Source organism: Apis cerana, linkage group LG6 (genome assembly GCF_029169275.1).
Source record: "Apis cerana isolate GH-2021 linkage group LG6, AcerK_1.0, whole genome shotgun sequence".
Taxonomy (NCBI): domain Eukaryota; kingdom Metazoa; phylum Arthropoda; class Insecta; order Hymenoptera; family Apidae; genus Apis; species Apis cerana.
Window position 1 is genome coordinate 5,616,600 of NC_083857.1, and position 26,051 is coordinate 5,642,650.

At 33.7% G+C, this 26,051-nt stretch overlaps 2 protein-coding genes across 2 annotated transcripts in view; one reads left to right on the forward strand and one right to left on the reverse strand.

The window, feature by feature from the left end:
- LOC107998302 (uncharacterized) overlaps window positions 1–26,051 on the forward strand; it is a 201,811-nt gene that overhangs the window by 64,726 nt on the left and 111,034 nt on the right. The gene's annotated exons all lie outside the window — the stretch shown is intronic.
- On the reverse strand, window positions 1,527–5,294 carry LOC107998304 (uncharacterized). The gene is made up of 3 exons (XM_017057503.3): window positions 5,069–5,294; window positions 3,925–4,349; window positions 1,527–3,706 (listed from the first exon to the last, which is right to left on the reverse strand). The coding sequence occupies exons 2-3, from the start codon at window positions 4,344–4,346 to the stop codon at window positions 3,139–3,141; spliced, it is 990 nt and encodes a 329-aa protein (XP_016912992.2). The 5' UTR covers window positions 4,347–4,349; window positions 5,069–5,294; the 3' UTR covers window positions 1,527–3,138.

Consider the following 26,051-nt stretch of genomic DNA (forward strand, 5'->3'; position numbering starts at 1 on the left):
TCCACATTTCGGTTGAGATATTGTGTCTGGATTTCCGGTGAGAAGTCCCTGTTCTCCATTAAATTCGCTTTAGACCAGAAATCGTTAGCATTTTCAAGGAAAACATATCCCTTCCACGTTAGACGTCGAATATTTATTTATACGTAATATTTATATAAGAGTTTTTAATACATTTTGCGTTACTTGTTTTTCTATTATGTTTCACACTATGAAAGAATTCCTTTGTCTGAAACTCTTTTACATTTTATTCAAAATTGGAGAAAGTTAAAGATTTTTGTAGATAGAAGAGTGTTATTAATAATTTTACATTAAAGACTAAAAGTCTTTTAAGTATTTCAAGACTTTTCGATGGAAGATGTTAAGAAAACAGAATATCAGTAATAATTGTAGTGACTATATATATTTTCTATAACAAACACTTTTCAACGTTCCATTCTAATTTCTTTGGAAATGAATCTAACTATAATCAAAACACACCTGTGTCTTAATTAAAATCGGTTGACTTCTGGCTTATCGTGGCCCTTCGTGCCACTCGTCAGATCTGTTCCCCAGGGGTGCAATTTACTCCCCTTCGTTACCCCTTCGCCATTCTGCTAAGGCCATGCTACAGCTTACATCAACCTTCTTCGTTCCAAACTCTTGAATACGGTTACTGATTTCCTTTGCCTTTCATCAACTTTGATGTATTCACGCTTTCAATAAATTCGTTATAAATTTCAATATTGATGAGAAGAATCACGGCGCGTTTCACAGGTGATACGCAGTGATTTTTAATAGGATAGCCTTAAAATAGAAATTAATGGAAAGCTATTGGTCTCTTTTTTTTTATCGAAACTCGATGGAAAACTTTTTTGTTTTTTCCATTAATTTTTTTTTTTGCTCGAACCACTGAAAAGATACTCATTTTAATTTTTGCAATTCGCAATATCATCGAGCAATTTAAGAACAATTCGATAGTTACAATAATATTTAAATCAATGAAATTTAGATATTTCTTGTTCAATTATGAATACATCGAAATAAGTTCGATCGTTCGAAACAATTTCGATTGTAACAATGTAAAAGTTTCGAAGGAAGGATAAGGAAAATAATGCGAGAAAGTGGAACATCTTGTCCGCATTTCGTAAAATAACCTCCTCCTCACTTTAGAAGTGAATATCCTCTTTAAGAATATCCGGTTGGGTCGCGGCAGTCTTCCTTGGTCTTTACTATGTAAAACAGCCTCTATTCCCTTTTGTCCATAGCTCGGGTCAGCCTTGATCGTTAAAGTTCTGGCCGGGATGATGACGGGTTCTGTGAACTGTGAACGGACAAGAGTTTATCTTTTTCCTGCCCCGTTCGATATTTATATAGTATCTAGAAAGCTGTATACTCGTATCTGAGGATTCTTTTCAGATTTTCATGCAGCCAGTCCTCGAATCTCTTCCACCAGAATTCGCTTACTTCTTCACATTAGAATAGTTTACGTAAGTAGATGCAAGTGGTACACCTAGTTTCTTCTTATGAGGAGAATGTATCAAATTATATTTTTGTTTTTATGAAACTGTCTCTGGTTTAAATTTATTAGAAAAATAATATAATTTCAAAAGTACAAAAAGAAATTGTATATTTCGGTTATTTATTTATTAGTAATTAATTAGCAAGTAATATTTATCGATGGTAAAGACATTATTGTAACCTTCGTTTTATTAATACAAAGATAATCCATTATCGAATTACTTTCTTCCCTTCAAACAACCTATTCCAAGAACATCAATTAATTCTCCAAACAATCTAGCGTAAGAAAAACAAACTTGAATAGACAACATCTCGTCTTCGACGATTCTTCTTTCATCGTCATCGTGAAAGAACAAAAAAAGAAAAGAAGAAGAAATTCTTATTTGAAAATCCAATTTTCTTTCGTTTTTGGCACGCCCCTTATTGCGATCAACCTGTTAACTTATACGGCAAAACGATGGATATAAACGCGCGCAACGCAATATATTATAACACTCTTCCAAAGTATATTTCTCAGCGACACGATGTGCTGTAACCACGTTCAAGACAATTCTCCTCCCAAGGTTTTTCAGTGCCCTTATAAATGGTCCCTATAAACGCTCCTGTCTGCGTTGCATCGCCACGAAACAACACGATGGGAGGCTGCACACCATTAGCTTCCAGGTGTTCGATGTCCCAGCCATGCCCATCATTCCCTCATTCTGGGCGATCATGCCCTCGATCATCCCTCGAACAGTAGTGTAAGTTTCATTATCGTATCCATGATAGGGAGAGGCAATGATAGGAAAAGAGGGTGGGTGAAATAGAGTGGAAAGTGAATAATGGAATGGAGAGATAAAAATTTTTCATTTAATGAATGTTTATGGAAAATCAAATTTCTGATGAGCACAATTAAGGAAATGGAAATTAAATCTTTTCTTATAATCTTGTGATTCTTCAAAGCAACTGTTACAAATCGAGGTGATAAGTTTGTTTAATTGATTATTTTGCTATCAATCTTTGTGATACGTGGCATTGCTTTCGTTTTGTGAAAAATCTTTGTGAACAAATTTTAATTATTATTTTAAACTTTCTTATATATCTTCGATGTTTGAATTCTCCCTGTTTTAATATTTAAATTATATTCACGTGAATTAAACTCTCTTTCTCTAAGCTAACTTAATCGATGGTAACGTAATTAATAGCCAGGTATTCAATGTGCTTGAACTGTCTTCTGGAACAATATATGGTTAGAATCGATACTTGCAAGTTACTAACCAACGACGTTAGCATGTATGCTTGTACGTCTTCTCGTGATTCAGTGGGAAGATTAAGAACACTTTATCGTTTATTACGAAATGCACGGCTGAAACAAAATTTTGATCATTAAAAGAGTACATATAATATGCAAAGAGACATCTCATCAGTTTAATTTCTGTTTTGCGTTCAAAATGTAATAAGTGCATAAATTATTGATCGTAAAAATAAGATGTTGACGATCAAAGTAAAAATTACAAACCCAAGATACCCATTTTCTTCAATTATCATATACACGTATATTAATTCGAAAGGTTTCTTTTTATTTCCTATACCCTTAACATTTTAAAAACCCTATTCTCGCGTACATCTTCCTCTGGAATCACATGCCACTATTGGAAAAACTTAACAAGCGAATTCGCAATTTCTCTCGTGGGCGTATTTTCTAGACGGTTGAAAAGTGGCGATACACCCGTTATCCTTGTAAGCGCATTCCTCCAGTCTGTAATTGCATTTTTGTTCGTGCGTCTCTAAACGACTGTATTTCGGCCTCACTCTGCAACCATACTCGGCCCACTTGCACGAAATCTGTTCGTCAGGGTCGTACTTGCCCTCCGACGAAGAGTCGTCGCTCTCCCCGTGGTATTTCCGGTAGTTGCACTTCGCCTCGTGCAAAGGTTTCCGCCTTCTACGCATGTTCACCATGCAGCCGTATTTTCTGTACCTGCATTCGACCAATTCTTCGGGATCCTCTTCGTACTCGATGCACGAAATCGCGGCTTGCTCGAGGGCGTCGGTGATCTCGTCGAGGCTATCCTTGTAATTGCAGTGCTGCGCGTGGATCGTAACCCTCCAGCCTGGGGTTCTCACTTTACAACCCTTGTCTCGATAAATGCAATCGGTCAAATCGTCTTGGGCGTGGACCACGTCCGTGGGAAGGTATTCCTCTTCCAAATGAGGCCGGAATTGACAGCTGAAATTTAAAAAGAAAATGAATGTACATTTCTATCGGATATTCATTACTTATTATAGTAAAAATAATTTATTATGTACGGAGATTTTTAAGGAGAACAATTTGAAAGTGTTTCTAAAATGTTCGAGATAATATTACGATTTGCAAATCTCTTCATCTTTCTCTTTATCATACACATTTCACAAATTATCACGTAATGAATTTTAAAATATCTTTACCGAGATTCGTGCAGATCTACCAAATATATCGGCACTTTCACCCAGCATCCCAGATGGGTGTACATACACGGTTTTAATTCCTGGTTTTCGAGCGGAGAAGGGGAGAACCAATTTTTTTCGTGTTCTAGAAAATCGCTCCTCGATGGGACGGGATGTTGATCGTGGAACTTGCTTGGAAGTGGATGGGGTAGGAAGTGAGTAGGCTGCGGGAGAGAGGAAGAGGAAGTGTTTGCAGGTGGCATTTCCATGTCTAATGGCGAGTGGCACGTGGGACAGTTGTAGTAATAAGGTTTGCAACGATAACAAATAGTGTGCTGGTTGGCGCATGTGTATCTGGGCGCTAGCTCCATTTCCATCAGGCAAATAGGGCACAGACCCTCGCTTTTGAATCTCTCGCATAGATTTGGATATAGGCTATCCATGACCTAGAAAAGATAATCAAAGTGTTTATACCTTTTGAAACGTTTATTAACGAATTTTTAAATGGGGAATTTATAGAATAGCGGTTCCTTTGCAGAAAGGAGACAAGAAATGGCATGGAAGATATATGTATGTAATAAAATCTCGAGGAAACTCTTAATTTGAATTTTATTACCGATACTGATTAATTTTTCTGTAAAATATTTCTTTTCCAAATGATGTAACTTAAAATATTTTTATGTTAGGCATTTATTGTGCCAAGAACGATGAAAAAATAATCGTTCTCGTATCAGATAAGAACAGTATTTAATCAGTTGGTTGATTATCAGGCCGGATGTCTGGCATCACGTTACTTATTCATCACAATTCAGATAATTGTATAACTCAAACTTTATCAAATATTATATTTGAAACTACGAAATATTATTATTATCATTACTATTTTAAACATCATATGGAACATATTTCTAATGCAATTCACTCGATACATTTTCAATATTAAATCTATATTAAAATTTTTTTTAATACACGACTCTACAAAAAAATCCTTTTCAGAAAATTCTTCTATCCCCTAAACACCTAACCAATTCCTCGTCACTCGTATAGCCACACACAAGCGACACTTGTCCATTCACACTATATAACCACACATTCATCCTGCACGTACGATTTATTTACACACACGTACGAGTTCTTTAAAATCGATCGTGCTGAATTTACTCACTCGGCTGGCTGTTCTCGTCCTTGCGAGCCGCGTTGGGTGAAACTGAAATTACGGATACGCGGGGCGAAGGGGGTGTAAAGAAAAAAAGAAAAAAGAAAAACAAGGAAAAAAAATAGCCGTCGCGGCACGTACGCCTTCGTAACAACTGTGTGTCATCGTCGAACTGTCAGCGTTCCCTTATTTGCCAAGACCGATAGCGCGACTTTATCTGATAAAACCGCCTCCTCTGATAGGGGACCGTTTTCATACGGCCGCTGTGGAACACGATTTTCACGGTGGTGGGAAATAAAATCGAGAAATGGGGGAGTTTTCTTCGTTGTTATGCGTCAGACGTCGAAACGATGCATTTATTACTGTTACAGCGTTCGTGTTAGAAATGTGTTAAAGGGAGGAAGGGAGAGAGAAAGGAGAAGAACAGGGGAAATTTTTCATTTTTGCCTCGTAGAATTATACTTAAACTTGTGCGTAATTCAATTATAAGGAATTAGCTTAAAATTTAAAAAGAGAAATAATAAATAACGAAAAATATTAGAGCTTAAAGAAGGATCTCAGGGTTAATAAATAAAGTTATGTAACACTTGAAATTCCTTGGTACTTTGTTGAAATTTTCTTGTTATTTTAATCGGCGTCAAAGCAGTCATTGCATATCGTAACATGTGACGGATTTCTGTTTCCACTTTGATTATTTGACCGGTCGATGGTGACAGTTAATTATGGATGAAAAATTGTAACTGGCCGTCACGTCACCCTTCCGGCCGAGCTTCCTCGTTACACAGCTTCCATTTTGGTCCACCCTCTGATGGTCATCGTCGATAATCTTCGCGTGAAATCTGGGATTATGTTTCATGGGTCGCATTCCTTGATATAACCCCTGTTACTTCGACGAATCGTGGATTGAACGTTCAAGGTATCTGTTATCGAGTATCTGTACATCGAAAACGCGATATTTATTTATTTATTTACAAAGTCGATAAATTTTGTGTTATATAATATATCTTCTTTGATTTATCGTTTTGATTTTTATTCATCATCGATTTAAAATCATTATTTGATTGACGATTGTACCTGAAACATGATGATTCGTTACACATTTTTACACAGCTTTATTAATACTTTTGATATTTATTGAATTTGTCCAATATCGTTACGTATCGTTTGTTTAATAATACTTATTTATTATTGTATCTAGAATATTCGTGGCGATATTTGTTTAAAGGAAATTAATACGAGAGCGAGAATATCCTCATGAATTTATGAATGGATATGCGCATACACAAATAAAATAAAAAACCTTTGTTCCACCCTTTTCTTCACAAGATGGAAAATTCTACTTCTATCAAATTCTATCTTCTCTAATTTTAAATACTTACAATAGATCTTTTATTCCGTACGAGACGCTTTCCCAATTTTTAAATTAATAGTATACATTTTCCTCGAGTTTTTCTTTTTGAAATACAGCATCAATCGTTAACAGAGATCGATGAATAATTTTTCGAATGGATCACAGAAATGCCCATTCTACGTTTCGGTTTTCTAATTCGCATCCGTAACGATACACACGCGTGGCGGGAAACCAAATACGCGAGTATGATATTCTATACCCGGCCCTCATAACGACCATCCCTCATTTGAATCCCTATGCGAACGTCACATCAAAGATATCCGAGAGGGCCATCCCTTCACGAGGGGCGGGAGGGAGGGAGGGTAATACCCACTGACCATAAGTCACTTATGTAAATCCGTGAGATGGAAACACGCGTCACTTCTCGCTGTTGCGCGATGTCTATGAGGAAACAAATTGAATTTAATATTCAGCGTGGTTCCTCGCCGCCATTAGAGAGAATTTTCGCCGTTCTTTCGCCTCCAAGTTTTTATCTTGTCGCTTCCACTGAAATTGTTCACTTAAAACGAATTATGGAATTTAAATGACACTAGACAAGGCTGTTAAAAAGGTATGGGAGCTTTTACTTGATCAATTGAGAAAGTTTATATACGAATATTTATAATAATAAATAATAAATGATATATCAAATAATAAAATGTTTCGTTATGGAAATATTGTGAACGATTTCACAGTGTTAAATTTATTGTATATGTATATGTGTGTATACCTATGTGCAAACGTGATTTTGTTTTCTAAAATAGATAGTAAGGTATTGATTAGTAATGGGACGAAGTGTATTATTAATTAAATTTGGTTTTAATTTTATAAAGGTTTGAATATTTAGAATGCTTTTATGTTTTTAATTAGATTCGAATATAGATAAAATAAATTATTTTTAAGTAGTTTGGAAAATGTATGTAATATTATCTTATTGATTATATTAATTTTGTTTTTTATATTCTATGTAATATGTATTGATATTGGAATATTTGATAGAGATAATACATTAAAATTATTGCTTATTAATAATGCTTTAAGGTATTTATCTTGTTATACTATTGATTATTTAATGAAACATATTTTGTAATATGAACGATATAAATGAATTTGTGATGAAACGTAATTACACCAAATTATAATAATATTTTCTAAATATTTCGTGAGGAGAGAGAACGCAATGAATTATTCTGAACACGAATACAACATGTATTGCAGCTTCCTTTCATAATATTATTATACGATATTCACAATTTCCTCTACATATATTAACAAATAATAATACAGGCAATAATAATTATTGCAGGTCAAATATTAAATTATTATTCCACTAAGTATTCTTTACAATAGAATTACTTAAATGAAAAATATTTATTTTACTTAACATCATTTGGAAACATTATTATTCTAACAGAATTCCTCAAAATTAAGTCCTATTGAAAGAATTAATCGCGTACAACTTAATTTTATATCTAAAAAACTAACAGTGATCGAAAACTTAATCAAATTTCAAATTACAACGAAACAATTATAATTAATAAAACATCGAAATTTTGAAAATTTTTAATATTATATATTTTTAACATTTCTACAATTTCTATATTCCCAAACAATATCTTATCTTTCCTTATAAAACTCACATCTATATTTATCACTGAAACTAACTATCCAACTACAGAATAACATCTATCCAGAAACTTTTTTCAATTTCTAAATTGCATCACGCAACATCCTCCTTGTTGTTTCTCTCCTTTTCTTTTTTATTCCAAGATGTCACGATACATCACACGATCGTGACACATTGTCTTCTCGAGACGGCGAAAAAACGAGCACTGGTAGCATATATATATCCGTTATTTCATCCGAAATCGTTTAGCTCGATTCCTTATTATTCTACCGCAATAATTCCCAGCGCCTTATTTTCGTGCCATTGTCCCTCTCGCGGGTTTTAATGGGTCAATGGAAGAAAGGTGGGATTGAGGGAGACCGCGATACAGTTTAATGAGATGCTACTCTCTTCTCGCCCATTGAATTCGGCGGTTAAAGAGGGAGAAAGGAAAGGCACGAAGGAAAGGAGGGAAGTTAACGAAATAAGCTCGTGATTGCGGCTCGATGCCGAGGCTATCGGAAGAAACGCCAATTTATCGTGGAGTATCTTCCCCTTCTCGCTTTTGTATTAAGTTTTCAGGTTAATTTGGAATTTATGAGCGAAGTCGTGAATAAAAATGAATATATAAATATTGATTAGCCTGTTAAGGGTTGAAAATAGATTTTTGAAATAGGGGACATTTCTTTCTGTGGGGAGATTTTATGAATAGAGTTTTTTTATCAAGTGTTTTAATATTTTAATGATAATTTAATTCTTGATCAACAACTTTACAGTAACAGATGTAGGATCTTTTGTTGTATCGGTTATATTCTGGCAGGATCTTTCAGAAAATATATTAATAAAGTTTGTCGAAATTTTGCATATTGTTTAAACGTGTGAAAAAATAAAGTGTACGTAGGATTGATTAATTGTGAAGCTCATGAAATAAATAATTGCCAAAATTTGAATATGATAAATATAATACTTAAAGTATTAGCATACTATAAATATTTTATTTAAAGACAATTTGTAATTATATTAAGTAAAACTTAAATCATTTCTCTGTTTTTTTAAAAAAAAATGGCTTGGTCTCGTTATGAATTGTTCTTTGATTTAACAAAAATCTATTTCCATTAATCTAGATGAAATACTTGATGAAACAACATTGGGAAAATGAGAACGTAATAAATATTTTTTCGAACAGATTCCACTTCACTTTTTGAACTGATAAAAATTTTTAGTTTGAAAGCTTCGCAATAGATTGGAAAGTAATCTAAACAAGTTTGAAACCTTTTTTCAACTTTCTCTCTTATTTAAATGTATTTCTGATATTTTTGTCCTTTTTTTATTTTATTGAAAGTATAACTATGGAAAGTATAGATTTATGGAAAAGTATACGTTATTACAATATCTCTTTTTCTCGTCTTTGATAACAAATTAAATCCTCATATCTAAAATATACAAATTATTGTATCGATGAAGCAACGAAGATAACATCGAACGTGACTGTCTTAGAAGATCTTGGATGCGAGATTAAATTCGATTTTGTAAAGTAAGCATATTAATCAGCAGGTAATGTCAAAATTGCTACGTAATGCAAAAGTAATATGACCATGTATGTTTCCAATTTAATTTTACATGTGCTGATACCGAGGATTAATAAAAAGAAAAATGATAAAATTTAAAAATATTCTTGCAAATTTTAATGCTCAAAAAATTAAATGTTTCTTATATTAATTAAAAATCTATTTTTTATATTCATATTCATTATTTGAAAGAAATGTTATTCACATAAAAATATTTTTTCTTGTACTTGATATTTTCATCAGACAATGTTGTAATTATGAAATTATTTCCACGATCACGTGTTATTAGGTGTTAAAATGTATTCCACTTATCTGAAATCCAGTTTTATTTTGTCGAACACCCAATCCTTTTTGATCGATACAAACGATAGAAAAGCATTGTGGAGCTTAATCCACCAACGAGCTCGGTGATTGATTTCGTGTATATATATATATATATATATACGCATTCTTCAGGTTCTCCTTATTGAGTGTAATCGATCTTTTCCTTCGAACCTTTTTTATTATAAAGGAGAATCAGTTATCGCGTTTGCTTTCCTGTTAAGGAGTTCCGATGAGGAGTTCTTTATTCGATGGTGAGACGGCAGAAATAAGATTTCCATTCAACCCCAGCTTGAAACGTACAATTTTTGTAACATCAATCTTTCGAATTAAGTGGAATATAATTTTATTTTTCGATAAATTATGTATACAAAAATAATCAAAGTATCGACGGTATTAAGCGATTAATCTTGCATGCAGCAGCTTCCGAGATATTAAGTGTGAAACGATTGCATTCGTAGATATTATTCTCCAATTATGTTATATCCTTTATTATTTTTGTATCATCAATTCTATTTCCTGTATTTTTACGAATTATCCGATTCATTGATTTTAATAACAACTATATAATTTCCTTTCGACAGTGTTTCTTATTCCTTAAATAACGATTTAAGAAATCTTCTATTTTAAATTTTATTCCAATTTTTCATAAATCATATTTTCTTTCATTGTATAATTGAAAAGAAAATCATATACTCGCAAAAATCTTGTATTTGATGACAACGAAATGAATCTTCCATTTCATTATCCGTGTCCATAAAAACATAAACAAACGGAAACATCCACACACTCATTAATTTTCCATCTTCCACCCGTTTCACTTAAAGATTCACTACTACTATCATTACAATTTTTTCTTTCTCTCCCATTGAAAGCAAGATAAAGTAAAAGCTTCGCATGTAACCAACGCGTAATTACGCTAATATCAACGCGATATATCGTCGTCTTCGTACGGGAGAAGAAAACAAAAAAAAAAAAGAAGAAAGAAAAGAAAGAGAAAGAGAGAAAAGCCAGTTGTTTCATAGTCGAAACAATTCTTCCCGTCGATGGAGAGAAAGCTTTTCCAATGGCGCGGACACACGTGGGTGGGCGCAGAGGGGGAGAGTATGGGTCCTTGCAATATGTCGCATAATTCGACCATTTCTCATACCATTTCTCCGCGTTCGTTTCGAAGGGAACAAACTTCGAACATGTATATACGCGTGCATGCACGCTTTCGCCACTGTTTCATAAATACGCGGAGTGGTAGTCGTTTGCTTTCAGAGACAAAGTCGCGAAACCGATCCAGGAAATATCGAGGATTGTATAGGATTTTATCTCGCGGGGAGGGATCGTCAAGATCGAAGGTATTCCTGCCCCATCCTGCACCGTGTTTCGGAAGAAATATGCGTGGAAAGCCCGCGTATAGTTTCCCTTTTTCGATGATACCGTGATACTCTTCTCTTTCTTTTTCCCTCCCGTTTCTTTTTGAAACTGTGGACGTAGAGTCGATATTTTGGTGTATGATTTATTGTACATTCGCACGCTTCTATTTCGTTCTTTTGCACGGAGAATTTAATATCGTGTAGGTGTAAAGAGAATATGGAGCTGTAAAGAAAAATTGTCGTTATTTTACGGCTACAGTTGATATTTAGTCAAGAGTTATATAGAACGATATGAAGATTCGTTGATTTTCTTTGATTTACGATTCTATGAAGATCGTTGCTCCGTTACAAAAATGATTATTCCGCGAATAGACAGGAAGAGTAAGTTGGAAGAAAGTCGATGGAAATACTCGGTCATTGACACCACGGTCAAGCTTTAACTTGGCAGACACCTCGTAAGCTTCTTTTCTTTTGCTTACAATGGCGTCAAAACATGCAAAATTATTTCCGTGGTCGGGAACGTAGCATTTCTCTCAAACCACTTTGCCACATATTCACCATGTCACTGTCCCCTCCCCGCGCGTAGGCGATGCACGTACAGGCGAGACAGGAGCAAACAACGTTTGCATGGGAGACAACATTATCATGCAGGTGGATACAAAAGGCTCCTTTGTAAAGGCAAGGTGAAATTGCCGTTGAAAAAGCGTGTCGAGTGTTTCTGAACCATGAGCGTAGAAAGAGGAGAAAGGAACCGTGGAAAGACGGTAATTCTCCGAGAAAGTTTCCGTCTTTCCAGGTCGAGCGGTGATAATTTAGCGGAGGGATGAAATTGTTGACCTCGTGTCATCATCGCGAATCCCGTCAACAGTTTGTAGCCTGCTGCTATTTTGTAAACAACACGGGTGTCCTGCGAAATCGCGAATCCAAGTGTCACAACTTTCCTCCACCCAGACTTTCTTTCAATTTTAACTCTGATATTTCTCTGCAATTTCTTTCTGCATTTTTTGTTTTTCTTCTTAAGTTTGTAGATAAATTGGGAAAGTAATGTTAACGTGTCGTATACTTGCTCGTTCGAGTTAATTAATTTATTGTATCAAATGAATGTTGATTGTTCAAATATTTTGTTTGAAGATTGTTATGTGCATATGCGTACATTTGGTCTATTGTAATTTGTTTTATTTAAGAATATGATATTTTGATTATTAAAAATAAAAAGTAAAGTATTCTGTTGTACATATTTTTTATGTATATATTTTTAATCGAATCTGTTGAGAATTTGATAAGATCTTTGATAAAAAAGTTAAATTTTTATATTAATAATTCCATAAGACAAAATCAATTGTATAATTCGTCTCAAAACAATCCTCTTAAAAACAGTTTTTCCCAAAGTTTCCCAATCTTTTTTAATTTGCGACGTTTTTTTATAATCTACCAACCTTCACGCTTCTATCATCTAATTAAACAAAATGAAAAAAAAAATTAGTACGATTTTACTTACATTAAAAATAAATAAATATTAAAACTCTCGTTAAATGAAAATGACATCACTTTATAGATCAGGAGCCAAAGCGAATGAACATGAAAGTGAAAAGATATAAATCTTCTAACACATAGCGCGAATGTATTAAATGGCACGCCTCGTCGTCGTCAAACGCTTAGGGAAATGTCGATGACCGTTTAAGGAGTTGAGGCTCGCCAGCTCGTTCTCTCGAAAGTATCATTAACGCGGGCCAAAAATCGGTTTTTCATAAAACGCGCGCGACGCATCTTCCTTAAGGGGGTGGGAAATATTCATAACCCTGGCCTCGACCAGGGTAACGACCAACGAACGAAAGGCTAGTTGCGTCAAACGCAGGAGAAATTGGTATTCGCGGCAATTAACTTCGTCCACCTAGTGGAACGACAACCTATCCAATCTCGTACGCGGTGACATTTTCTGATTCGATGCCCGGCATTTCGCGTTATTGGCGTGTAACGAGATGCTTTTGAACAGCCGCGAATCTAATTCGTACGTGAACTTCATTCACAATATATATCACGTGTTCCATTTAACCGGTGTATCTGTAGTTCAATTTTGGTCCTTGAAATATTAATCAATTGATATATTATAATTCCTTCCAAATTATTGATATTTCCTTGAATATTGGTTAAAAGTGTAGAATAAGTATTAAGGTGAACAATTAGATTAAAGGATTTGTATATAAAAAATAATCCTTGTTAATTATCCTCTTCTTGGGATCTTTTTTTAATTTTTCCTTAATAAAATATCCATTACATATTATTAAATAGTTCTGTGAATAGTTTTAATTATATTAAAAAGAGTATCTAAATCAAATTGTGGAATTAGTAGATGATTGAAATTAGACAAGGGTTTTTGTTATAAATTATCCAATTGTTATTATCAAATTAGATTTTAACGTTTTAGATTTCTATTGGAATTTTGAAGGTAAGTCAATCTGTTACAATCTGTAAATGCAGTCTTGAAACTATTGTCAGTTCAGTTTACTAATAATCCTTTGGTGGTCATGGTAGTGAATTATATAACCTGGTGATTAGTTTCACACTGTTATAAATTAAGCTGAGTAAATTAACTGAAATACAATAATTGTACTGGGGTATATTTATTAAATTAATATATTTAGAAATTATATTAATAAGTTTAATTACTGTAGTAACAAGTTTTACTTTTTAAATATTATCATTTTCATTAGAATCATACATACAAGGAATTTCAAAATACATATAAGGAAAGTAATAATAATTTCCTGTTAATAATTGAATAATTTAATAAGTTTATTATTTGAATCTTTATTATATGCAAATTACTAACAAATAATCTTAATAAAATCTTTGTCTCTGTATTCTAAAACTTTATATGTGTATTTTATGTAAAAATTATTATACAATATTTTTTTATAATTTTGACTTTTAATATATTGTACATTTAATCGTTCTATATATTTTCTAAAAGTACGTTTCACCTTTGATATAAATTCTATAAATTAATCTTATCAAACGTTTCATCAATGCTATAAAAAATAATCCATATTAAAAGGATTTAAGTCATCTGATCTTCCCGCGATATTCCAAACGTAGTCTTAAATTGTTTCCCGACAGATGCCGCATCGGTCAGGGGCGCGAAGTTGAGCAATCGATTGTGATATATCGCACAGCCCCGGCGCCGAGGGCGAGGCGCATGCGCAGCGCCGGCCTTGCCGCGATTGGCCGGCGATGATGTCATGCAGTCTCTCCCCTAAGGTCTCTGATATCATCTGCGGGCTTTTCTGCAGTCCACACCGATCACTCGAGCGGCATAGCCGCGTCTTCGGAGATTTTACACCTGTGTTCGAGATCGTCCACACTGTGTGTGCCCGTGGACCGACTCCAGCCATACACCAGCCTCTTCCTGCCTTCCGGTCCCGTCCTCTGTGCGAAAGGTGAGTCCATTTCTCCAGATGAATCGCAATAATCGTGCACGAGCTAACGACCTCGCGACGTTTCGTCACTCACACGTATACCTGCTTCACGTACGTCTTCACTTTCGCGCGATCGTGTGAGTATAAACATACGTTTACGTGTTCAGTGCTCGTTTTTATCGCTATATTTTTACCATACAGTTAATTTCATGCTCGATTTCTTCGCGAAAATTAGATACTTTTTCTGCTACGATATTTTCGGAGTGAATGGCGGGCAAATGTAATAGACAAGGATAGCCTATATATATCGTTATTACGCAATATTTGAAGCGGGAAAATAGTAGCACTGAATACGAATATATACAATTAATTGAAATAAAACATATTTTCTGTATATAATAAAACAATTTGTGAGATTTGTTACGATTTTATCGAAAATTAAAAGTATAGTACGAAGTTAGAAACACGTGGTCGATTAAATCGATTGTTCGTCTCGCGACTTCGATTTCTTGAATATCGAAATTTGAACGAACGACTGTGGCTATTGCGTTTTATTTTATTCGGTCGTGTTGTGCGTAGTTAGTGTAACAAAAATGGATAAATACATCTGGAATTTGATATTGGGAATATTGTTTCGTTAGAATACACGTGGTAGGTCAAGTTTTTACTCGTGTCCTTGTGATAATTTCGATCTCGCGTTATTATTGTTGTGTGTACGAGTATCGTATATGTGACTTCGTGATGAGGTTAGGATGTCGTTCAACTATTCCTGGAACAAATTTTGAAGCAAATTCTTCGAAAAGGTAATGTTATTATTACTCACTGTTACTGTTTTTATTTCTATGTTTCCTTCTATGTTTTCTTTATATCGTTTTCTATTATGTTAAGCAAAGGTTATTCCGTCTTGTTATTTATGTTATTTACTCGTTAGTCGGTATATTAGGTATATTATATTTTCAAATAATATTACATATATATTTTTTGAACACTATCATTATCATATTATTTATTATTTTAACTTTTTTTTTTTTAAATAAAACTTTCGTAAATCTGTAATACGTATAATACTAGTATGTAATGATACTGTTCATTTCGCAAGAACAATACGGATATTTTATACATATTTTAATATTTTTCGAGTGTACCGTGATAAAAGAATATTTATTCCATCGTTAGGAGAATTTTAACGACACGAATTATCGAATCATCGCGTTTTCCTAGCGTTAGAAAAATTTGATCCTTCCGGTTGAATATGGTCGTTTCTATTTACCGTACTTTCCTCTCATTAACGCGACCTAAAATCTCACGAGGACACTTCTGTTTCTCGTTAACGACGCACCCATTCTCTTTTAAGCTCTCTCATCGGTCTCTAAAAATCGAAACGTGCGTGAATTCGCAATAGAAAGAATATTGAATGCGTATCTTTGTTTTTCTTACATATATATTTTTTTAAATTTTTATTATCAGTTTCTTACATTATTATAATATTTATTTTTATTTTAGTTTTGATATCTTCTTTTATAATAATGTGTACTTCCGATTATATCTTATTCGTACATTACAATAGTTTATAAATAATTTTCTACTTAATACATAATACAGTTTTATATTTTATGTAATATATAATACTTTTTCGTTTAATATACATTAATTCTCATCTTAAATATAGTTTCGTTTTTACAAAATTAAATACATTTTGCTGAAAAATTAGTTTTAATGTAAATAATAATATAAAAGAGAAAGAGGAAGAGACAGATTTACTTCAATTCTTTGAATTTTCTTAAAAATTCGAATAACACGATTTTGATAATTCGAAAATATATTTCAATAATATTGATATGTTAGTTTTCTTTAATTTTTATTAACCTTTTTCGTAATATGATCAAATATTAACAATTACTTATTTTTATTTTTACATTTTTTACATAATAATCTGTCTCTTCAAAAAATATTCGCTTCAATACTTTATTCCGTTTAAAATTATATGCTTTTCACGATTTCTCGAATCAAGGGATGAAACTTGTAGAACATCTACGACAATTTTTCACATTTTCCCGTTCATTTCCATATCGATAACCTTAGGACAGCATTTTATTACGTGTCGTTTTTCAATAGTGATGCAACCATCGCGGTTATGCCACTGTTTCCGTATATATACATACATATATACATCTCGTGACCGCGTCGATGGCTCGTACATATATATTTCGAATCCCGCGATTGCGTTTCCGGGAAACTTTCCGCAATGAAGTCGATGAACGGGCAAAGTTTCGACTGTAAGAACTGATAATGCTGGTTGCTGTTCCATTGAAAAAGCGCGCCAACACAGGTCGATCTTGTTGCGTAGGATTAGAAATTGTAGGAAATGTTTCCGGATATCTGAACGATCTGAAATTATTCGTGGTAAAATAGGAATCCGGGGAAGTTTCAAGTTTTCTTTTTTTTACTAGTTTTAAAAGTTAAATTTCCCATGCGATGATTTGAATTTGTATAATGAGTTTTGAATAAATATATTGGGAAATTTTTTTATTAATTAAGAAGATAAGGATTAATTATTTGGAACTTTTGATAGGAAGTATATTAAATTATGAAAAATTTTTGCTCGTTAGGAGATTTGAATATTACAAGGGGAAATTAGGATAGATATATGGATCATAAGGATTAAAATATTTTGGCAATTGAGATATTTGAATGGGTACATTAGGAAATTTTATGGATCGTTTAATGAATTGGAGGAGGGATATTTGAAAATTTGAATAAAAAATTGGTCTAGAGGAAGTACATTAGGAAAATTAAATATTTGGAATCTCGAAATTAGGATATTAGCATAGTTTAATAATGGAGAAGTTAATAAATTAGAAAATTTAGGGAATTAGACAGACAAGAATTTAGATAATATAGAAAATTAAAATATTAGGAAATTTGGGAAACGTATATGCGTAAAATATAATTTTAAAAAATATGAATAACAAAAAATTAGTATCTCAGGATATCATACATAAAAAATATTTTAAAAAATTTAATATTTTACTATTATATTTTATATTTTCGTTATAGCTTAATTCTTCTTTCATCAAAAGAGCTTTGAAACCTTGCTATTTTCTTCTTCTCGTTAAAATTGCAACAAACGAATTCCTTGTTTGTTTTTTCCAGCGAAAATAGCTTTCATCTTATTATTTACCATTCCAATTAATTCCAACTCCTGCATTCCGAACTTCTTGATTCCTTTTTCCCCGATCGAGTCGAGAATTCCACTTTTTTTTAAAAAAAGAAACTCTTAGCAAAACGAGCTAAAAGCTTCTCATTTGAAAATTAATTTCTTTCGCGCTTTCGTGATATTTGCAAGTTGTTGCAAATTGCCATTACACGAAGACGAATTCATTCAACGATTCAAACGTATACACGTCGAGTTTTTTTTTTTTTTCCCTCGAAATGAATCTTCCGATAAACGTTTCCCTTGAATTGTATCTTCAAAGCGAGCGTTTCCATTTCTTTCATGGATTAAGAAACTGCAACGCGGTGCAAGATTGGATAGCTTGCCATTACGTTTTATGAGATTAATAATGTCCCTAACTGAGCATTGTCTATGACTTTCGCGTTCAAAACTCTCGATCGAGCACATTTTAGAGGCGCTATATCTCTCGGAATTGTTCGCGAGTAAAATATTCGTCCTGTTATCTTGATACACCATTATCCTCCATATGGCGGACGTAAAATTTTATATCGTTCTTCAACCGGTAATAAACTATTCCCTGTCGAAAGTTCGAGTCGTCAGTTTTATTACAAAGATCTTTAACTTATCGAATCGAGCTATAATTTTAAGCTAACGTACTATAAATTTGAACTGTTCATTATTTAGAAATTTTCTCTTTATGATGGTGGAACACCTGCTGCTTCCTACACAGGGGACACGTTATATGTTTATTTCTTCTTCTTCTTTTTCTTCTTCTTTTTTTTTAATACGAGTTTTAGAATATGTTGTAAAAGTTTCGGTAGTGAAATTCGTAGACGACTTTTCTGTAAAAATTGTGGAATTTCGCGTTTAAGATTAATTTAGAAAGGTATGATCCGGAAATTCCTTTTTATTTTTTAATAGATATTGTTCTTTGTTCGTTTTTATAGGAATTTATATAAGAATTTTATATGATTGCAGTAATTTTTTTAATTTCTTGAGAAATATTGGTACAGGATGAGTTGTTATTTAAAATTGATTTCTTCACCATTACTTTATTAATAAAAATCCAAACTTCTTTGTCATAAATTATATACTTTGAAACAATTTTCAAAGCAATGATATTTAAATTTTTATATATCTTCTTTTGTATGTTTTCAAGCTCATCCTGAATTAAATTAAACGAATTGTTTTTGAATTCGTTTATTTCTCATATTTGTTAATTAAATTGAAAGAAGGTTTTTCACAAACTTTTAAAGTTATTCTTCAATATTATTTATTTCGTTCAATGCTTATGAATATATTTATTACGCGTTCGTGTAAAATTATTTTTCAATAAAAAAACAAAGAATTGGATTTATTTGTACAAGAGAACTTTTCATCTTGTCATAGTTTTAGAAAATCCGCGTGTTTTCGATAAATAACAGATTACACGAACACGTTTATTGTGAATAATAGACATCTTTGTCTCGTCCAATTCACCGATGCGTTTCAATAAAACGAATATGCGCCAATGCTGCTACTCCATTGGAAATTTCGATAAAAATTATTCCAATAAGTACACATCTATCGAGAAAATATTCTTTATCCCCGTTTTCCCCACTAATAAACAAGCTTCCTATATTTTTCTTCGCACGTATCTCAATAACTATCGTATTCCTACTATAATTAATGAAATATTAGAACAATTTACACCGTAAAATTATTACCTCCGTCCATCACATCGTATTTTCCATTAAACAAAACGCAACTCTTCATCTCAATCGTTTTTAACTCTCATAAATATCCATCTTCCAACACCCCATTTCTCAGAACAAGCAAACAAAGACTCTCTACCTCGAAATATCAATCCCCTAAAATTATTCCATTTCCCCGAAGAAACTCCCAAAATTCGCAATTGGTAACTTTTCAAATTTCCAATCGTACAACGCTCGAATAATTTATCCACCGTTCTCTAATAATTAATCGAACGATGCTCGACTTATTTCACCGCGTGCGTGTAAACAGCGTGTAAATCGGCGAGTTAACCCTTACATAAAGTAACCGGTTGGAACGCGTTTGTACACAGCCGTGAATAATGTATGCGAGTCCAGTGGTTACGTTTTGCCGGCTTTTGGACACTGGCTTGCTCGCGTTGGGAATAAACGTTAAGGTTCCAAGCCTTGGCTGTCGTTTAGAGCAGGCCTTGTTTATGAAGAGACCACGAAGAGGTGGTTCCTGCAAGAAAAAAACGTGCGTTTTAGGTAGGACGTACCCCGTCTAGCTGACTCGAATGGGTCCCTCGTGCTTTAGGGCTATCGAACAAGTTACACCCGAGAAAACTTACGGGACACAAAATGATGTGTGTAGGCGCTATAAAGAGGACACGTGTCCGTCGTTTAGTTCGAGTATTTTTTTTTATCCACGTGTCTACGAAGTTGATAAAATTAAGGGATTAAACAGGATGTAGATTTCATTCTCGACAGTTGGAAATCGTTTAAATCGATGGATTTAATTCACTCCTGTTATTTATTAATCTTGGAACGAGTTTTTACTTTGATTTGTAAAAAAATAGAAATTGGAGATAGGGAGAGTAAAGAGTTTGGTTATAGAGAGATAGTATGGAGGGATATAAGTATGATTTTGCTATATTCGTTCCATATGCAATAGAATTTAAAAAAATAACAAGAAAATCATGATCAAACGGATTTGCGATTTGTTGGTGGTTCATAGGCATATTTTTCATTTTCGATGATATAGGAATGCGGGGGGACTATATGAAAAAAGTTGCGCACAAAAAATATCAGAAGAATATTTTCGATGAGAGGTTCACCCTCGAGTCTAGTGGGCCCTTTGCATTTCAAGAATACCATTTTCGAGGTCCACCCTCGAACCTTTACACGCTTTCCCTTTACATACCACCCTCCCTTCTCACCCCCAGTCTTTTTCTCTCTTTAATTTCGTTTGCCGTCAAACTTTTTCGACCAAGCTTTCGAAACTTTTTCAAACAATGTAAATATTAGAAATAGTCAAAGATAGTAACGTTGCTATAGTTAGTTGTTTCTCCCTTAATATATTTTTCTATTATTTGCTGCATTGTATCATTCTCGTAATTATTAAATAATTATAATAACTTCATTTCGATAATTGTATTTATTGTATTAATTTATTTCTTGGACTCATCCCTATTTTTCTGAACTTCTGTATGTCGCTCAACTCAGACGGAATCCATTTATCTACTTTCGTACTCTTCTTACTCGAGGAATAATCGGTCAAACGGTTGACTTTTATTCGGAACGTTATTTTTCCTGCTCTCCCTAATACATTAAATACATTTCTTGGTCCTCCTCTTACCTTATTTTTAACATAAATCTTAAATTTTATTCCAAATTCAAATTACAATAAAATTGTACCAACGAAATGAACCGTAACAACTTATAACCGAGTTACTTTTGTTATAAATTTCACAGTAATTTCTATCTATTTTTATTTATCCTCCCTTTCAATTTCAAACCGACGAAAAATATATCAAAAAAATAACTTCTATCCCAACAATTATTTCTCTTAAAATTTCCCAACACTTGGAAATTTCAATTTTAATTATAAAAAAGAAAAAAATAAAATTCAAGCACAAGATTGCCTCGTTGAAAATCGTACTCCAATAGCAACAATTGTTCCATACACGAAGCTAATAAAGTCTCGTGGTTAATAGATCATCGGTATATCGGAGCCGGTTATCAATATCAACCGTCCGTACTATATCCGCTCCCCTAATTTATCCGAATCGTTTATCTGTCCAGCCGGAGGATACACACGTTTCAGGAAATAATTACGCCATTAACGCGGCCGAATAAAAGGAAGGAGGGAAACGGGCGCGTTAAGCGTTATTCGTGTATCGTTAACACGGCCGATTCGATCGAAATCGAGGGGGAGGGAGACAGAGAGGGAGGGGAAAAAAGCTCGGAAAACTCGGGTGCAATCGTGTAAGGCAAACAGCCGGGCGCCACCGAGTGTTTCTTCGACCGGGTTATATTATCGCCTTTACACGTCCCTCTTATTCCATCCTTTATCCTTTCTCTCGTTGCACCCGCATTGCGGAAACGTTGGAAGAAAGGCTCGAAGATTCGTCAAATCTCGATGGGGGAGCAAGCGTAGCAGGCTCGAATTGGAGCGATTCCAATATCTAATCGATGGATCGTTGCATCCTTCTCGCGCTTAAACGATACGCGATTAGGTGGAATAGAGACAGGATTATATCAGGTTTATACACAGTGGAAATGCGCGCGATGAACGAATCGAGATGTAAGTTTTGGAATCGTGGGTATGGGAACACGGAGCGAAAGTTTAGGGAATTAGATGTAGTCGAGGTTTGATTAATTAATCGATTGATGCCGAAGAGTTGAAACGCTTTTAGCTGTATTGGTAAAAGTGAAGGGGGAGGAAGAGGGATATATGGGATTGCGTTTGAACGGTTCTTCTTTTGATGTGGTTAGATTGCTTGCCCGTGAACGTTGGGTAACAATTGGTTGGAGTTAGTTTGGAGTGAGTTTGCGCGTTCGAAGATGATGAATTTTTGGAATTTCTCACGTTTCTGTAGAATTGAACTCACTGTTATTATTATCAGTGAATTGTATCAATTATTTTAATGTACTTTAAAAATTACTCGAATGAAAAAGACGCGAGTTGATCGAACGTTCTTTATTTGATTGGTCGATTGTCGATTCTCACCGAAAAATCTCGAAAAAAAAAATCAATCATAAAGAATAATATTTAATCAATGGATAAAATTAGTCTTCGACACATACACGTATTGATTTTTAATCATCCGTCGTAATTAAAAATATTAACTGTCAATCGTTCGTTGTTAGTTTTTAATCGAAATTTAATTAAAATTTCATCCGGTTTACATAAACGTATATGATATTAAATGAATACTTTTAACGATTAATATTGACACTAGGTGGACTTGATGTGAAACCAGAAATGTTTAATTTCATAAAAAAAAAATGAAAACAATTTTAATAAGTTAATCGAATTGATTGTTGAACAATCTTTAACTCAATTAAATATTATTTGTCTATATTTTTAAAATTATCCTGAACGTTTATATTCGTAGTTCAAATTCACATCGAAATATAATAATCGATTTCCAATAAATTTTCTGGTTTTAATAATCGATCATCTTCGAGATTATTTCGCAATTTATTTCAAACGAAATGATTCAAATTTAAAAATTTAATTTCGAAAGAAATTTTTCGTTTTCCATTTCGCAACGCAATTTCGTGAATTAAATCTAAGTAAACAATACATGTTAAACGTAAACACGAACATTCGTTTACGCTGCCAGATTGAAACTATCGTTCAATTCTGTATGGACAAAATTCGATCACTTGTGGTCAAAGATCCGAAATTGACGTGCTTTACGTACAATATACAATATCGTAGCGTGAAATTGTGATACAGATCCAACGTGTCATACAGCAAACAATTCGTTATCAAATGCATTTAGTTTCGATCGTGATCACGTAATTGTTCGAAAGATAAAGTCTAATCTAAATCTAAAGTTTCCATCCATTATTCGTAAATATAATGCCGCGACGTGATTTGTATTCATGTAGGGATTAAAGATTCATAAGCCGGATTGATTATGCATTTTTAACGCCGCCATTCACGTGAAAATGCGAAAAAAAGAAAAAAGATTACGCAATATAGTGATTGAACGATGAGATATTTAAGTTTCCACAGAGTGAAATATCAACTTCGTCGTTATTTTTATTCTTTGTTTAAATATTTCTTGTTTATTTTCCTTTCCATTTAAGTTTCTCCCCCTTTCCAAATTGTTTTATTTTTCTTTCAAATATATTCTTTTCGTTTCATTTTTTATTTTATTTCGTAATGCGTATATAGATAGAACTGTGACAAAATGGATTATCGATTTTCACAAACATTAGAATGAGTCATGGCACCAATTGAATGCACTTGCATAAAACAGCTGGATGTGGGGGTGTTAGAATCTTATAAGGGGGTGACCCTGATCCAGATTGATGTTCCAACAGGATATCCTTAACGTACCGTGTAATTCGGTTCTTTTTCATTTCGAAACAGTTTGAATCGATCATTCCACAATCCTATTTCGATATATCCATCTATTTTCTATTTTGATTTCTATTCATCTTGATCTCGATATCCATAACTCAAATAAAAATATTCATCTCGTATTCTTCGCAATCATATTTTCTATTTCTTTGTTCTCAAACAAAATTATCAATTATCGATATGATATTTTTATAAAAAAAAATTTAAAAAAAAGATTAAATTATTCAAATCACTATAAAGATTTTAAATCTTTTTATCAAACGTACCTACCTGTGCAACACCCTGACAAACAATTAAGATCCATATGCAAATCGCAGTAAAAATCATCCAATCTCTCCAATGCAATATACCTCTTAATATTAAATATACCATCGTCGTGAAAGTTGAAGCTATGAATATTCACCGATAAAGAAAGAACCCTTTGCGGACGGATAATCGAGTTTTCGACCGTTTCTTTCCTCCTGTTTCCGCCCGGTTGTAATTAGCCGCGTATTCCACCACGTCTGAGCGTGTTCTCTCCCTGGACATGGATTTACGCGCTTGTGAAACGTGTACCTGACACGGCCGCGCACGTTGTCGCATTCCTCGCCTCTCACTCCCGTCGTTTTTCCTGAAATGAAACGCAAACGCGTGCACGACGTCCATCCAACCGTGCTTTTGCCCCGTGAAATTGTAATTTTAACCTTCCCTCTACCTTTGTGCACGCGATCCTCTGTCCCTATACCACGCGCTTCATCCTTATCCTCCTCCGGCCTATCTTTTGCGCCTTCGTCCTCTTGCACGGTTAATATCCCTCGTCTCCGCGTTCCTTGCGCGCACTCGCTCGTGGAACACGATGTGTGGAAACTCTTGTCTCTTGTCAACGTCGTTAATCATTGTTATTATTCTTTATATCGATATGGTACGAAGGATAATAGCGAATTATATTGTTAGCTAAAAGTTGAGAGTGCGGCAATAGATGATGAATGATAGATGACTGGACTTTTTGTTACTTTTTTTTATTTTATCAACGTAGCACAAGTAGGAGTCTTGTTTTTTGAAAAGGAAAAATTTTGAAGATGTGATACTTGATTTGAATAATCTTGGAGAATGGAAGAATATATAGAATAAATTTTAATTCAACTTCTCTTTAATCTTTGCTTCTATCGAGCTTGTCCCCAGGACTCGTTTCACGTTATATGCCCGCGTTCCTTGCATGCACTCGCTCGTGGGACATGATATATGAAACTTTTACTATCGCCATCGTTATTATTCCTCAGTGCTAGAGATATTGTATAGAAAGATAAAATTTCCTTATTTTAAGAGTCGGAGAAATTTCCTTTGTGCTATCTTTCTTAGGGTAAATGAATTAGATTTCTTCCTGCAAATTTGTACTCAAAAGACGCAGCGGGAAAGTTTAAATATTTCTGGAAATATAAAAGAGAGATATATTAGAATAAGTAAATAATGAATAAGTAGAACGTAGTAAAATATATATTATAAAATAAAATAAAATTTGTTCTCTGTATATAATCGAAGTTCGAAATTCATCGCTGAACAATTCGTTCCAGAAAGTTGTACAAACTTGCTGTTCCACGTATAATCGCGAATGTTGCTCGACAACTTTTAATTAAAGTATATCTGCGACTTCGTGATTTTTCGTTAAATAACCGCTTTGTTTGCTCGATAGTCGAAAGAAAAGTGGGATAGAAAAATTAAATTTACCGATAGGAGAGGGATGATGATATTTTTCTTGAATTTTTATCTCTCTCTCTCTCTCTCTCTCAACTTAAGCACGGTCCACACTTCCACTATTTAAACTACTACATATTCCACGAAAATTATCCACATGTCCGGAATACAATTTAACTGAAATTGCTCAATTAAAAGTTACAAGAACGGGCAATACGTTCGAGCAATCAACACTCTGTCCTTATTTGCATACCCTCTCCATCACGAAACATCCTTCGCTTTGAGACGTCATCTTTATGAACAAGCAAGTTTACGTCCACCAACCAGTGGCAGAGGTAATCCACGATACCTAGAGGGAAATAAACGTGACGTAGCCGTAGGCGGTGGAGACGTTACACGGGTGCAAAGG